The sequence below is a fragment of the Ursus arctos genome, unplaced genomic scaffold (assembly GCF_023065955.2).
Source record: "Ursus arctos isolate Adak ecotype North America unplaced genomic scaffold, UrsArc2.0 scaffold_14, whole genome shotgun sequence".
NCBI classification, from domain to species: domain Eukaryota; kingdom Metazoa; phylum Chordata; class Mammalia; order Carnivora; family Ursidae; genus Ursus; species Ursus arctos.
The window spans coordinates 63,532,932-63,547,916 of NW_026622808.1; the positions used below are offsets into that span (position 1 = coordinate 63,532,932).

General features: G+C 43.7%; 1 protein-coding gene across 7 annotated transcripts in view; it reads left to right on the forward strand.

Annotated features, from left to right (window-relative positions):
• Positions 1–7,437: 7,437 nt before the first annotated feature.
• MTMR14 (myotubularin related protein 14) overlaps positions 7,438–14,985 on the forward strand; it is a 45,105-nt gene continuing 37,557 nt past the window's right edge. For 4 of the 7 annotated variants that reach the window (XM_026501313.4, XM_026501312.4, XM_048226723.2 and 1 more), the window contains exons 1-3: positions 7,454–7,741; positions 9,511–9,659; positions 14,872–14,980. In XM_026501313.4, coding sequence (XP_026357098.1) covers positions 7,586–7,741; positions 9,511–9,659; positions 14,872–14,980 — 414 coding nt within the window. In that variant the 5' untranslated portion in view covers positions 7,454–7,585. Of the gene's footprint in view, positions 7,742–9,510; positions 9,660–14,871; positions 14,981–14,985 lie in introns of all 7 variants that reach the window. The other 3 variants (XM_026501311.4, XM_048226722.2, XM_057311915.1) reach the window with 3 other exon arrangements.

The following is a 14,985-nucleotide window of genomic DNA, read 5'->3' on the forward strand; positions in this document are numbered from 1 at the left end:
TGTTGTTTTTGTAGTGGGCAGCAAAGCAATGTTTATTGAGCAATAGCAAAGTGATAGTACAATGCCCCCAAGGAGGGAGGGGACCCAAGAGGGTTGCCACTGAAGTTTCTAAGTCTAGGGGTTTTTATGGGCTTGTTGGCAGGCTGTTTTAATCTGATTAACCTTCCGTGCACCTGTCATCCAATCAGGTTTTCGTCACCTATCTAACACATGGAAAAGGGTGGAGGGTTCCTTCCAGAGTGGAGTAAAATCCTTTTAAGGGTGGTTTCCTCTTAGGGTGGGGTCCCCTTGTCTCTGCCTGCCTGCCTTCCAACTATCCTTCATCATTCCCCCCTCTGAAGAGCTAACCCTAACTACTGTTAGGGAAAAAGGGCAACAACCGTAGCTATTTTCTGCTGGTCAGGGGCATGGATGGAGTGGCAGTCAGGGTTCCTCTTCTGATCTATCAAAGGGTCCCCTGTAGATTTCTGGTTTGACCTCCATGTGAGGCTCCATCTGAGCCACCATTTGGAATTTGATGACCTTTATTAGTTAGTTGTCCTTAATGATGGTGGATATCCCAGAAGAGCCCCCATAATGTTACAGGATTTTTTTTTTCTCCCTCGGTGCTCACTGCTTCAAAGAGTGAAGAGGTAGACCAGACAAAGTAGTGGGCAACAAAGCAGGGTTTAATGAGCAATAGCAAAGTGATAGTATAAAGTTCCCAAGGAGGAAGGGGACCCAAGAGGCTTGCTCTTGTCTTGGTTTTTGTCCTGAGAACTTGGCTTGGCTTTCTCCCTGCTTAGGGCACCTAGGTTGTCACTTCTTGCAAGTGTAGGCAGCTCAATAATCAGGTTGGAAGCCTCAAAATACGGCCAGCCCAGAAATGTGGGTTGCAGCTAGGGTCATACCAGCTATTGCCAGCTCTTGAGGGGATTGTCTAATTCTTTCTTTCTTTTGGCAGTGTTTGGGAGTGACTCTGGACCTGGGGAAGGTAGTTTCTTTCGCACCCTCTTTGGGGGCACTTCTTGCATCCACGAGGTTGTTCAGTACTTTGTCCTGGATGAAATTTACAAGAAGTTTAAAAGAATTTTTTAAGCAGCTCCAATTCTTTGAGGAATTAAAAACAAATGTCCTGAGTCTTTGCAAGAACAGAAAAGCCCGTCTATCCTTTTTTACCAACCTGGAAATATTTCCTATTCATCTCAAAAGGCTTGTGGGTATTGCAAAAATTCTGGGTTTAGGAAACAAAAGTCGTTTTTGAAGGAACTTGCATTCTTTCTCTGTGCCTTTGAGATATAAATGTTCTAAGTGGTCTTCTCTAGGAGCTAACAACCATCTGTTTGAAATGCAAACCTTAGGGAGGTAATTCTTATCCAGGAGTGGGGGGGAAGGTTATTTGAAAACTGGGTGAAAAAAAATCTTAAAAACTTTCTTCACAAATATTACTAAAAATTTTAAGTCATCAGGGGCGCCTGGGTGGCTCAGTCATTGGGCGTCTGCCTTCGGCTCAGGGCGTGATCCTGGTGTACCAGGATCGAGCCCCACGTCAGGCTCCTCCACTGGGAGCCTGCTTCTTCCTCTCCCACTCCCCCTGCTTGTGTTCCCTCTCTCGCTGGCTGTCTCTCTCTCTCTGTCAAATAAATAAAAAATAAAATCTTTAAAAAAAAATAAAAATAAAAATTTTAAGTCATCTGAACAGGTAACCTTAACTCGTTCCACCTGTCAGAAACACAGTTTGGATTCAACTTTTCTTTTATAATGTGAGTTTTGCATTATCATACCTGTCTCATTACTAAAATTTTAAAAACAAAAGCTGCAAGATCTCTGTTTGTGTATTTATGGTTATGCATATCTATATAAGTACGTTATAGATGTGTGATTTATCTACCTCTGGATGGTATTGCCAAAATTGATTTGTAGACAGTTCTATTTATTTGACTCAAAGAAAATCAAATGTTTATATAAATCAAGTATACTCTCAGAAATATAGAAAACTAATCCAAATGTTTCTTTCTTTTAAAGATTTTATTTATTTATTTGAAAGAGAAAGAGCACAAGCAGTGTGGAGGGGCAGAGGGAGAGGGATCCCAGGGCCCTGAGATCTTGACCTGAGCTGAAGTCAGATGCTTAACCTACTGGGCCACCCAGCGCCCCTAACCCAAATGTTTTTCAAGTTCACATCATCTAGATAACTTTGGAGAGGCTAAGCTAGTTTAGATTTGGTTGGTTTAGTTAAAACAGCCATGCCTTTAGAGTTATGAGCATTAAAAATAATGCAGACTTACAATTTTAATTCTACCTAGGCTTACCAAAAGTCAAATAAGCTCATGGTATTTCTATTATAGAAGTGGTCAGCAAGAAAGATAACTGGGGTGCCTGGGTGGCTTAGTTGGTTAAGCATCCAACTCTTGATTTCAACTCAGGTCATGATCTCAGGGTCATGAGATCAAGCCCCGTTTAAGATTCTCCCTCTGGCCCACCCCTGAACCCCCCTCACAAGTGTGCACTCTCTCTCTTAAAAAAAAGAAAAAAGAAATCTTGCCATTTGCAACATGCATGGAGCTAGAGTATAATGCTAAGCAAAATAAGTCAGTTAAAAAAAGACAAATATCATATGATTTCACTCCTATGTGGAATTTAAGAAACAAAATAAACAAAGGAAATTAAAAACTGAGGGGGGTGACAAACCAAGAACCAGCCTCTTAACTATAGAGAACAAACTGATGGTTACCAGAGGGGAGGTTGGCGGGGGGAGGGATGAGTGAAATAGATAAAGGGGATTAAGAGTATACTTACAATGAACAGTGAGCAATGTATGGAATTGTTGAATGACTATATTGTACACCTGAAACTAATTGCACACTGTATGTTCACTATCCTGGAATTAAAATAAAAAACTTAAAAATATAAATATTAATATAAAATAAGTACACAATAAGTATCTGGTACAAAATAAGTGTTTGGTTTTCTCTCTATTAAAAGGATAAAGTTTTATCAGATTATTGGTCTTAGTAAGAAATCACAAAGGTTTTTTGCTTTTTTTTTTTTTAGATTTTATTTATTTATTTGACACAGAGAGAGAGAGCTAGTGAGAGAGGGAACACAAGCAGGGGGAGTGGGAGAGGAAGAATCAGGCTCCCAGCGGAGGAGCCTGATGTGGGGCTTGATCCCAGAACGTTGGGATCACTCCCTGAGCCGAAGGCAGCTGCTTAATGACTGAGCCACCCAGGCACCCCCACAAAGGTTTTTCTTTACCTTTTAAATAAATCTACCTGGAATGCAAAGAGTTTGTGTCTTACCAAAATAATTTACTGTGCTTCATGTTGTCTCTATCAGGTCTTTGATTACCGAAGAAAATCTAGCCTTCTCAACATTAAAAGAGCTAAGGCTGTTTTGTTTTTAAGCAACTATGTAACTTTCTGGATTTTCCTTCAAAGTCTTTAATTGTCACCTTGATTAAATGGATTTTTTTTTTCAAAATAAAGTTTTACTTGGGGTGCCTGGGTGGCTCAGTCAGTTGAGCATCAGACTCTTGGTTTTGGCTCAGAACACATGATCTCACAGCTCCCCGAGATGGAGCCCCCTGTGGGGCTCCGCATTCAATGGAAGTCGGCTGGAAGATTCTCTCCCTCTGCACCCCCCTCCCCGCCCCCGCAACTTGCATGCTAGTGTGTGCTCACTCACTCTCTTGCTCTCTCGCAAATAAATAAATAAATCTTTAAAAAATTAAAGTTTTACTTATTTAAGTAATCTCTACACCCAATGTGGGGCTCAAACTCATGACCCAGAGATCAAGAGTCCCATGCTCCTCCAACTGAACCAGCCAAGCACCCCTAAATGGATATTTTTGACAAACTAGCCCCCAAATCAAATTCTAAATGAAGTTTTTTTTTAACCTTGAACTAACTTTGAGAATTTCAGAGGGTCCCAACAACATCTCAAAAGATTTGTTCTCTCTCCCTATAAAAAGGGAAAATGTTAAACTAGGATTATTGATTTATTAAATTACAAAGAAAGCATGCCAAATAGGAAGTGATGTTTAATCTACTTAGTTTATATTTGTATGGGTATGTTATTAACATAAGTGTTCCAGAACTTGTATAAAATTCCTAAAAACCTGATAGGCCCTGGCTTAATGTCATCAGTTAAAATTTCAGGTATCCAGGTGCCTGGGTGGCTTAGTTGGTTAAGCATCTGCCTTCAGCTCAGGTCATGATCTCGGGGTCCTGGGATGGCTCCCTGCTCAGTGGGGAGTCTGCTTCTCCCTCTCCCTCTGCCCCTCCCCCCTGCTTGTGTTCTCTCTCTCAGGTAAATAAAATCTTTAAAAGATAAAATTTCAGGTATCATTTAAAATAAAATTCCATATAATAAAATGTGGGGTGTCAATCAGGTGGAAGCCAGAGGCCCAGACGGTGAAAGGATTAACCTGAGGCAGAACACAGGAGATAGAAGCTTATTGAATACACCACAAGGGAGTGGCAGGCAGGACAGCAGAGGAAAGACTGTCTGCAAAGAGGCAGTAGGTGGGAGCTGTTTTTATATTTTTTATTTATGTAATTTTTAAAAGTATTTTATTTATTTGAGAGAGAAAGAGAGAGAGAGATCAAGTGCACGCGTGAGGACACAAGCAGGGGGAGCAGGAGAGGGAGAAGCAGGCTCCCCGCTGAGCAGGGAGCCCAACACAGAACTTGATCCCAGGACCCTGGGATCATGACCTTAGCCAAAGGCAGATGCTTAACCAACTGAGCCACCCAGCTGCCCTGGGACCTGTTTTTAAAGGTAGAAGGTAAGGAGGTGTGGCAGCATGGGGAATTTTCCTTTTTTTGGTAACTGTGTCTGGTTGTAAGTAGCCCATTGGCTAGTTAGGGCCTGTGGATATTTTGAGGTATGTTAACTGATAGGCCTGTCTGTATTCGGTCAGGGAGTCCCTATGGTCCCTTTCTACATTCCGTTGTTCAAGCCTATTTGCCTAAAAGCAGCCTCTACATTTATGATTCTTTTCTCCACCTTTTCCTTTCCCCTAACCTGTAAAGATAATGCCATTGTGCACATATCCCAGGCCATTACAAAGGAGGATAAATCAATTGGTGGATTTGCTATGCTGCTGGTAATCCTACAGTTCTTTCTGCTTGTGACTAATTTCTTCCTGATTTCCAATGCCTCAGTTTCTCCAGACCAAGCTTTCTGGATAAACACTTCTGGGGAAGTGAAGACATAGACATGAAATACACAAAATACATAAACAGGTCAACGGGCTTAAGGAAGTATTCTCAGTATTCTAGCTGGTTTGAATCACGAATATTGTTTTGTTGGTAATAATTATTACTGTCTTCCTATAAGCTACATTCTCTCGAAAGTTTTACATGCATGTGGGCAACCATTGATCATCTAACATATGATATCTCTCCAACTGGAATGACAACAGAGAACGGAAGAACATAACCAGTTCCAAGGATACAATCCTCATATCATCTCTTGTGAATACTATACTGAGACCTGAAGAGACAACGGTAACCGAGAGTCATGCTAATACTGATTTTTTTTAAATCGAACCATTCAAGAGGATGATCAAAAAGGGGGAATGGGTGAAATAAATTTTCAGCCCCAAGATAGAGCCATTCCTGCCTATCAGGTTAACAAACTGAAACTCAGGTAACTTGTAAATGCTCTGCTTGACCAGAAACACAGTAGGTTTAGTCAGCCAATCCCCAAACACCAAGCCTCAAAGAGGACTTCAACTCTCTCCACTGTGACCTCGAACTCTCAATTAAGTTCTTCTTTCAAGTTTATTTCTTAACTTTCAAGCAAAAGACCTTTTAGGCAAAGTATCAGATGGTGGGAATCAAAACTACCTCCTCAAGCAATAAGGACTGCCCTAGTCAGCCAGACCCCACCCATGACAATGATCGACCACACCTTTACTGCCTTAGGTACCCACTGACCTTTGTCCCACATTTTTTCCTTGTATAAACTTGGAAGTATTTTTGGCATTTCGGAGAGTCTTTGAGATGCTAGTCGGCTGTCTTCCTTGTGTTGGCCTCACTGAAATAAATTCCTCTCTTGTTTCACTACCATTTGTTGCTCTGCCTTTGGATTTTGTCAGCAGCGAGTGGCTGAACCTAGTCTGTTTGGGACCTCCAGAGTCTGGTGCTCTTGTGTCCCTATGCCCTCGCAAGAAGCCAACTCTGGGCTCTATACTTACTTCCTTGTTCCTTATTTATTTTCCGTTTTTTTCTCTTCCTTGTCCCTTATTCTTTATCCTATAAAAGCTTCCTGTCTCCTGCCACCCTTGGGACCAGAGACTGCCTATGTCGGGAGATATTAAGTAGTTTGTTTTTATTACCTGTTAAAAAGAAACAATAGACCGCAAATGGACTCACTTTTGCTAAGCACCATCGAGACTTAAAACCTAACCTAGTTGCAATTTCAGCCTCTCCCAAGATTGTAGTCTTAAACCAATTATTTGGGAATTTCCTGATCAGCACTAGTGAGGTAATCTGTACTTTAATAAGACCCCCTGTCTTCCCCTAAGGAAAGGTAAACTGATGAATGATCAACTCTTTTAACTTCCCTGTCACACCTTCCGACTATAAAATCCTTCCATTTTGTAGTTCCCCGGAGCTCCTTTCTACTTGCTACCTGGGGTGCTGCTGGGTTCATGAATAGTTGATTAAAGCCAAATTTACTTGAATTTTGTTAACACACCCAAATTGTGTTTTTTTAAAATCATTTTGTAACACTAGTAATCTGTTAGAGATAAATACTGAAATATTCATAGATGAAATGATGAGACTTGCTTTAAAATTAGTCTACTGGATGGGGGAAAGACCGATTAAACAAGATAGAATGGCATATGTTGATTATTGTTGAAATTGACTAATGGATACATGAGGGGGTCATTATACTATTCTTTCCAGTTCTGTGAATGTTTGAAATGTTCCATTAACAAAAAAAGAAAAAATATGGTGCTTTTCAATCATAGAATTTCAACACAGTCATGACTCCCGTTTCCTTCTTTGATAACACGGATCGACCATAGGAGCACTATAATCATAAGGACATTGTGAGGAACAGTGTAAACAAAAAGTGCCTTATAAAATGCTGTTTTATTTTTACTTACTATTATTACTATGATTGCCAACACTAATTAGTTGCCTGCAAGCGTTCCCTCCTCCTCTCCCTGTAATGGTTTATTCCACTCTTCCTCCGGTTATTTCCCATAGTTCCTTCCTCCTACTTCCCGCACTAACACCCCTCCCGCATCCCCAATGGTTTAGCCCGGCTTCCCCGAGGAAACCCCGAGGGGCGGAGCCAGAGTTAACCGCGAGCGGCCCCGGCTCCCTCTCCCTAGACCTTTTGGATCGCTCCACATTTGGGGGTGGGCCGGTAATCACGGGGCAGGGCGCGAGTCCCGGGCTCCGATTGGTCAGCACCGAAGTAAACATCCGGCAGGGTGGGGCGGGGCCGGAAGTGGAAAGGGAAGGCGGTGGCTGAGGCTGTTCGGGAGGTTCCGGACTCGGAGTCGGTGCCTCCAGGTGCCATGGGCAGGGCTGAGGCGCGCTGAGGGGGACGCCGGGTGCTGAAGGGGACGCGGGGCTGGGCCATGGCGGGTGCTAGGGCCGCCGCCGCCGCTTCGGCGGGGCCGTCGGCTTCTTCGGGCAACCCGCCGCCGCAGGAGCCGGGGCTCGGGGAGCTGCTGGAGGAGTTCTCCCGGACTCAGTACCGGGCCAAGGACTGCAGCGGGACGGGCGGCTCTAAGGTGAGTTCGGAGGTGTAAAGAGCACAAAGAGAGCTCCTTGGCTTGAACAGTTACAGAAGAAAGGCGGAGGTCAGGTGTGAGAGGAAGGAGAGGGAAGTTCCCAGGGTCTGGATCCGGAGAGTTAAGGGTCGGGTTCAAAAACCGAAAAAGGAAGAACTGGGGTCAGAGTGAGCCAAGGAAGGACGTCCTTTGGCTTGAGACAAGGCGTTTGGGGGTCAAGGATCAGAGCTGAGGGACCATGTTCAGACATGAGAGAGGGGGAGCTGAGGAGGGTTATTCCCGTGCATCAGGTATGGGTACAAAAGCCGCCCCCCCCCCCCCCCGCCACCAAAAGTCTAGAGGATTGCTCCAGGTCAGAGGTCAGAAAGGAACCAAGATAGGGACCGAGTGTGTTCCTTCCTTCTACAGCCTTAGTGTCACTTTAGACTAGGCCCATCCCTTTCCTTCCCCTACAGATTAGGAGAACAGCCCACACTCCCCCTATTCCTTTATCAAAAGCAAGTCTCAGTTCTTCTTTTTTCTACCCTTGGGATTCCCTTCAGTCTCCTTATTGCCAGACCTGGAAGGCATCCAGCCTGGTAGGGCCATTCCCATCCTAGGCACTGTTTGGCAATCAAATGGGAATCTTGTGGATCCTCCTATCTCTTATTCCCCATGTGCTTTTGGCAGGTTTAGCATCAGGCTTTCCAGTGGGATTCTGTTCCATTCTGGGCCACGAAACTCTGGTTTGGCTCCAGGGGTTACTTGCTGGAACATACTGCAGCTGGTATCCTGCCACTCTCTGGAGTAATCTAGGAAAGACCAGTAATGATGGGATTTCCCCACTCTCTAAACAACCAAGTGGTTTTCAGAGCTTAGCCTGAGGACCACCTGTTTCACCATTGTCTGGGATGCTTGTTAAAAATAAAGGTTCCTTGATCCCATCCAGTTCTACTGAGTCAGAATTTCTGGGGTGGGAACCTGGAATTTGCATTTTTTAATAGGCTTCTTAATGATACTCATGCATCTTAAAGTTTGAGAATTCCTAGTTTAAGCCACTATGAGTTTTTTCCTCTCCATTGTTCTTTTGAGTGGCTGTGGAGGGTCAGTGGTTTGCTGAGCCCCTCTTCCATCTTACACCCCTGAAGATTAGGGTTGTCTTAAGTTATACCTGACTTTCACTGCAGCTGACCTTAAAGCCTCTCCAGGCTTCCTGATCTCTTGTAGACTTCTGAAGGTATTACACGTCTTATGCCTTTTTTCTAGTGGACCTTTCCCTGAACTGTGAACTAAACAAGAGCAATTTTAAGGGGAGTTCATCCGTTTATTTGATAAATAAATGGAGTGTGAGGAGACAGCCTTGTTTGCAGCTTTTACTCGTTATACTAACTAGAGTGTCTAGGTACTTGTCTGTGACTAGAGAGTGGGGAGTAATCTGGAGCCAGGGGAAGATAATGGATTAATGTTAAAGTGATCTAGAGCAAGAGTTCTTAATATTTTATGGATTGTGGACCGCCTTGAAAATCTAATGAAAATTGTAGCCCTTTCCTTCAAATGCTTGTTTCACTGCAACACTGAGGGGTTCAGAGACCTCCCAAAACATACCGCATATAGATTAATGAAATACACATCTAGGGCCTGTGTCCCAGCAAAGTGTCTCTTCCTGGCATTGAATAATAATCACAGAGGCACATGTCATTCCCAGTGACCTCTGCAGGTCACGAACTGCTTAATTCTTATACTCAGAATCCCAGAATCTTCTTTACGCTCAGGTCTCCTCCTCTGTGCAGGTTGAGCGCATTGAGAAGAGATGTCTGGAGCTGTTTGGCCGAGACTACTGTTACAGTGTGATCCAAAATGTGAATGGGGATATCTGTGGCCACTACCCCCAGCACATCGTGTTCCTGGAGTATGAAAGTTCTGAGAAGGAAAAAGACACGTGAGCATCATGTAACTGTCTGGGGAGGCTCTGACAGTTCATCTCCAGAGTCAGGAAGTTGGCAACTGGGCGGGGAACTGGGTGGGGTAGACTCACTTTCCCCAGGTGTGAAACCTTATCGGCCTCTTTGTTTCATTCAGGGTTTGATAAGTTAGATTGACAAAGTAGCCTGGCATAGAATGAGCGGTAGGAAGTCACAAGCCTGGACTTCTATTTCTCCCCCACCTTAGGGCTCACTGACCTAAGACAGTTTACTTCACTCCTCACCATTCTGAACCTTAGTGTCCTTTTTTTTTTTTTTTTTTTTTTTTTAAGAGAGTGGGGGTGGGAGCTATGCTGTGTTGTTGACATTCTTGAGGGCACTTAACCATTTTGTAGGGCTTAAGAGCCTGAGGTCTGGAGTCAAACTGCTTGAGTTTACACGCTGGCTGTGTAAGTGATTTGGGCAGATTATGTAATCTCTTTGTCTCTTGGTTTTTTCATTGGTAAGTCTCTATCTCTGTTCAGGAAAATGGCTAGTGCAATCCCAGATAAGTGGGGTTGTTACAAGCCTGGCGTGTTTATTGTAAGAATTAGAAATAAGAGCTACCATTAATTGAGGGCCTACCAAGGCCTGAGTGCTTTCTTTGGGTAACAACAGGTCACATATAAGTATATATAAAGCACTCGGCACAGGATATAACCCAAAGGTAGTCACTAAATGGTGGCAGTTGTTTGACACTAATAAATCATCACAGCATGGAGGCTCCAGGAAATGCTTTATGTTGATTTCAAAGTTTGTTCCCTTGTCTCCATGCTTGCTGCTGCTTTTAAGAGAATCCAGGAGCTGTTCACAGTATCTGTGAAAGCATGGCCCTGTAGATGCGGTATTATGATGAGTGCAGCAGGCCCTCACTGCTGAAGTGTGCCCCTTAGGAACTGGCTAGAGACTCTGAATCTCTGGCTCCAAAGCCACTGAATCAAAATCACAGCCTGACAAGAAGCCCTAGTGATTCGGTTTAAGAAGCACCGCTGCAGACAAACCAGGGAGAATGGTTAATTCTGCCTGAAGTGTGTGTGTGTTTAGGAAGAGCCCGTGGTAGAGGTCCTCTTCAGCTGGAACTGGAAGGATGAGTAGCAGTCCTGACATGTCCTAAAAGACCAGTTTGTATATGGTCTTGATCATCAGGCCAAGGAGTGTGGACTTGTGGGTGTTAGTGGTTTTATTGTGCTAGTCTCCCGAGCACCGATTGAAATCACAGATTTTAGGGCCCCTGAATCAGAATTTCCAGAATCTACATTCTTAGGGAGCTCTCTAGATGAGTCTTACCGTACAGTATAGGCTGAGGACCACTGCTGTAGGCCATAGGGAGCCAGAGAAGGCTTTGAAGCAGGGGAATAACCAGGTGAGAGGAGTGTAAGGACTAAGCCTCAGGTTCCTTATCTGTAAAGTGTAGTTTCTAGTAAGTGTGCCATCTCATGAGGTTGTGGTGGGGTTCACTGAGAAAAACGAAGGTATTAGAAAAACAGATTGTATGTGGATCACAGAAATTATATCATATTCTCAGTCATATGAATTAAGAACTCCAGGGATCTCTGACCCTAAAGATTTGGGCTTTGTTATGGCTCCATTATATATGGTTTCTGTCTCTTCCTAATGTCTCCCAGAATTGGGTAGACTCAACATCTATAAGCCCTTAGCTAATGTTTCTCAACAAGATCTCTTTTTTCCTTGCCCTTCTTTCCACCCTCTTCAGTGCTTGCTGATGGTTTTACCTTGGTGACCCGATGGCATTCTGATATTAAGCTCAGCTGTAGTCGAGATGGTGCTTCAGCTAGACTATGAGCGAATCACCTGCGCTTTTAGTGACAACACAAAATCTGACTCAGTAGGTCTGGAGTGGGGCCCGAGCTTCCACATTTTCTCACAAGCTCCCAGGTGATGCCACCCCACCCTGTAGTAGAAGTACATTAAGGAACTTAGTCTTGGTTGCCCCACAGAAGTTTTTCCTGGAAGCGCTGATGCAGTAGAGCCCTTAAAGAAGGAGAAACGAATGTTTACCGAGGGCCTACCGTTTGGCAGGTATTAGGGTTTTACACACTAGCTCCCTCAAGTCCTGCAGGTGCCCAGTAAAGTAGGTGGTACTTCCATTGTACCGAAGAAAAAGTGAGAACCCAGGGAAGTAACTTGCCTTTCCTGAAGATCACAGAAGGAGTAAGCGGGGTGGGTTTAAAATCCGGGTCTTCCTCACTCTGCTCTGTGCGCCTGTCTGCCTTTTCTTTCTGTCACCATCACAGTTCTTCCACCAGCAGGGTCACACCTTCTAGGCCAGAGCCACGGTGGCATATTCATCACCCTAGAGGAGTTATTGAACTTTGTTTTTACGTTTTACTTCTTGTAAGGCCTTGAAGTAATTCTGAGCGGGCAGTGCCTTTCAGTTGAAGAGAAAGGAGTATATGCTTGTTAGGTGGGAACAGAACTTTTTGCTTCTTTACATACCTGGCTTTGGTGTTAATAGGACACTAATTAGACCGCATTACACAGGGTAGAACTGGATTCAGGAAGTGGTTTAGTTTGGTTAATTCACCTCCACAGTCTAGGCCATCATCTGGGAGTAGAAGTCTGGATAGGGATCTCTGAGCAGCCAAGGCATGTGTTTGTCAACAGGCGTCCATTGAGCTGTTGCCATGCGTCAGTCCCCAGGGATCCAGTTGGAAGCCCTACCAGATAGACGAAGTCCCTACCATTAGGTCTTTTGGGTAACACAGCCCAGTAAATAAGCAATGACTGTGTAACAAGAACCAGAATTAGGGAAGTACAGATGAGGCGCTGGGGGATAGTGGTTAATTTCTGCACCTAATTCCAGGGGTTGAGGGGTCCCCCATACCACCAGTTCTCGGACACCAGCTGGGTGTCCTGTGATTCGACTCAATTCTGGCACTATTTACCCAGAGATAGCATCAGATTCCACAGGTTAATAGCTCAGTCCCACAAGACAAATACACAAGTCTATGTTTATTCATTCAAATCTGAGTATCATGTGCCAGACATAGCTTAGTGCTTAGCACTGTAAGAAAAAGATCCTAAGGCCAAGAGATAATAAAAATAAAAACAGGAACTACTGAGAATGGAAGCTGTATTGGTTCTTTGAGTAGGGGAACTAGCAAAATAAACCACCAGCTAGCCTAACCAGAAAAAGTATGCCTGCTTCTACATTAAGAGATTGCCCAGAGCCCCCAAGAGGGAAATACTGGCATGTTTTCCATCTTGGTTTTATGGAGTTTGCCGAATGGAAGCTCTCAGCCTGGGAGAATCAAACACAGTTTCAAGGCATTAAGAACTCAAGGGAGCTGCTGGTGTGATTAAGTGAGATCCTGTTGCAATAGATGGTGCTGACCAGGTCTGTGAAAATGGCCTGGGGCCACCAAAAGCGAGAGGAAGACTACCGTGGACGGCATTGTATGTGCTCTCTGTTTCATATTCTCCTGGCATCTGGGTTGGATTAGGAGATTATTTTGTACTGAGGTGCCTTTTTATTTCATAGAGAAACTGAGTGAGGGGAAGTGGCAGAACTTGGTTTTCAGTGAGCCACGGACTTTCTAGGGCATCGCTGGGTGGCAGTGCCACCCTACAGGCACCTTAAAGAGGCACCCCAGCCTCTTCAAGTTTGCCATTCTTCCTGTCTTCAAAAAAGAAAAAAAAATTGACTACGAAAGTAGCATCTTAAATCAGATCTCACAGAAAAATACACCATGGGAAGTGTTAAGTTCTGTTCTTTTACCCCCTTGTTCTCTTTCCAAGATCATCAAACTATGGGTCCAGATTTTTATTTGAAAACCTCTTTCTAACTTCAGTTTCAGACCCCACTTGATAGTAGTTATATTTTTATTTTTATTTTTATTTATTTTTTTAAAGATTTTATTTATTTATTTGACAGAGATAGCCAGCGAGAGAGGGAACACAAGCAGGGGGAGTGGGAGAGGAAGAAGCAGGCTTATAGCGGAGGAGCCTGATGTGGGGCTCGATCCCATAACGCCAGGATCACGCCCTGAGCCGAAGGCAGGCGCTTAACCGCTGTGCCACCCAGGCGCCCCGATAGTAGTTATATTTTTAATAATTGTGGCTTGCAAATATATCTGTGAAGACTACTGAGAAATCAGCCGTATTTTTAAAAGACTTTTATTAATGCCAACAGCATCCAGATAGACTTAAAAAGTTACCACAGGTGTGGTAGGAGTTGCTGAATTTACTCATTTGGAAACAATTATTTGTATGCATTTGCTGTGCAAGATCACATTGATGCCTAGGAGGATTAGGACGTAGAAGGAATTAAATGCCTTCTAGGACTTGACCTGGAACCTCTACCTTATATGGAGGGCGCATAGAGTGTTTTCCCTCCCTTCTGCTCATTTAATCTACATAGTTTCCCACTCTTTTAACTTTCCTGCCTCTCCTTTCTCGTGCAACCAAAAGCTCTGTCTGGCTGATGTGGAGCATTTTGCTCAGGATTGGTAGGTGAGTCTATAAGAAGAGACCCTGTTTTTAGGGTCTACTGATTTCATTATGGCTTTGCCTTGCTGGAGCTCATCTCTAAACCTGACTCTTTCATGATCTGGAAGCTCCCTTACCAAACCCAGTGGATTACTTACTGTATTTCTCCTTGCCACAAACAGCTGCTTTTTTTTTTTTACCTCCTTTGCGCCAGCATTTTCCGCCCTGTTTGCTGCTTGGACTGTTAAAGATAGTTGGAATGTTGATGAAATATCAGAAGCTTATCACCATGTGAAATATGAACCTTCTTCTTAGCCTGCCCCCTGAAAGATCACAAAAATGGCCCTATGATTTCCATAGGGTCCCCAGAGCACCTATTGTCTTACTCTGGGAATAAAAAAAATGTACACCCCAGACATAATCAGCATCCAGTTTGCTATGTGTATTTCTGTATTTTATGTACCAGGTCTTCAAAGTAGCTCACTTGTTTTTTCATTTTAAGGGTTCTAAAATCAGGATGATTTAAATTTTATTATGTATAATGTAGCATTTTTTTTCTTTTCCTGAAAAGCTTAACATATCCATGCTCTAGAGTTTAGGGATTAAAGCATTTACCGAATATCAAGTATGTATTCACACACACATTTGCAGACCTCACATGGGGTCTTTGTGAACACACATACACATAAACAAAATGCCCAGTTAGAAGCCAGCCTGACCTGCCTCTTGCCTGTGCCTTAGGTTTCAGAGCACTGTGCAAGTGAGCAAGTTGCAAGACCTCGTCAACCGTAGCAAGACGGCCAGGTGCAGAGGACGGTTTGTCTGTCCAGTGATCCTGTTCAAGGGCAAGGTAAG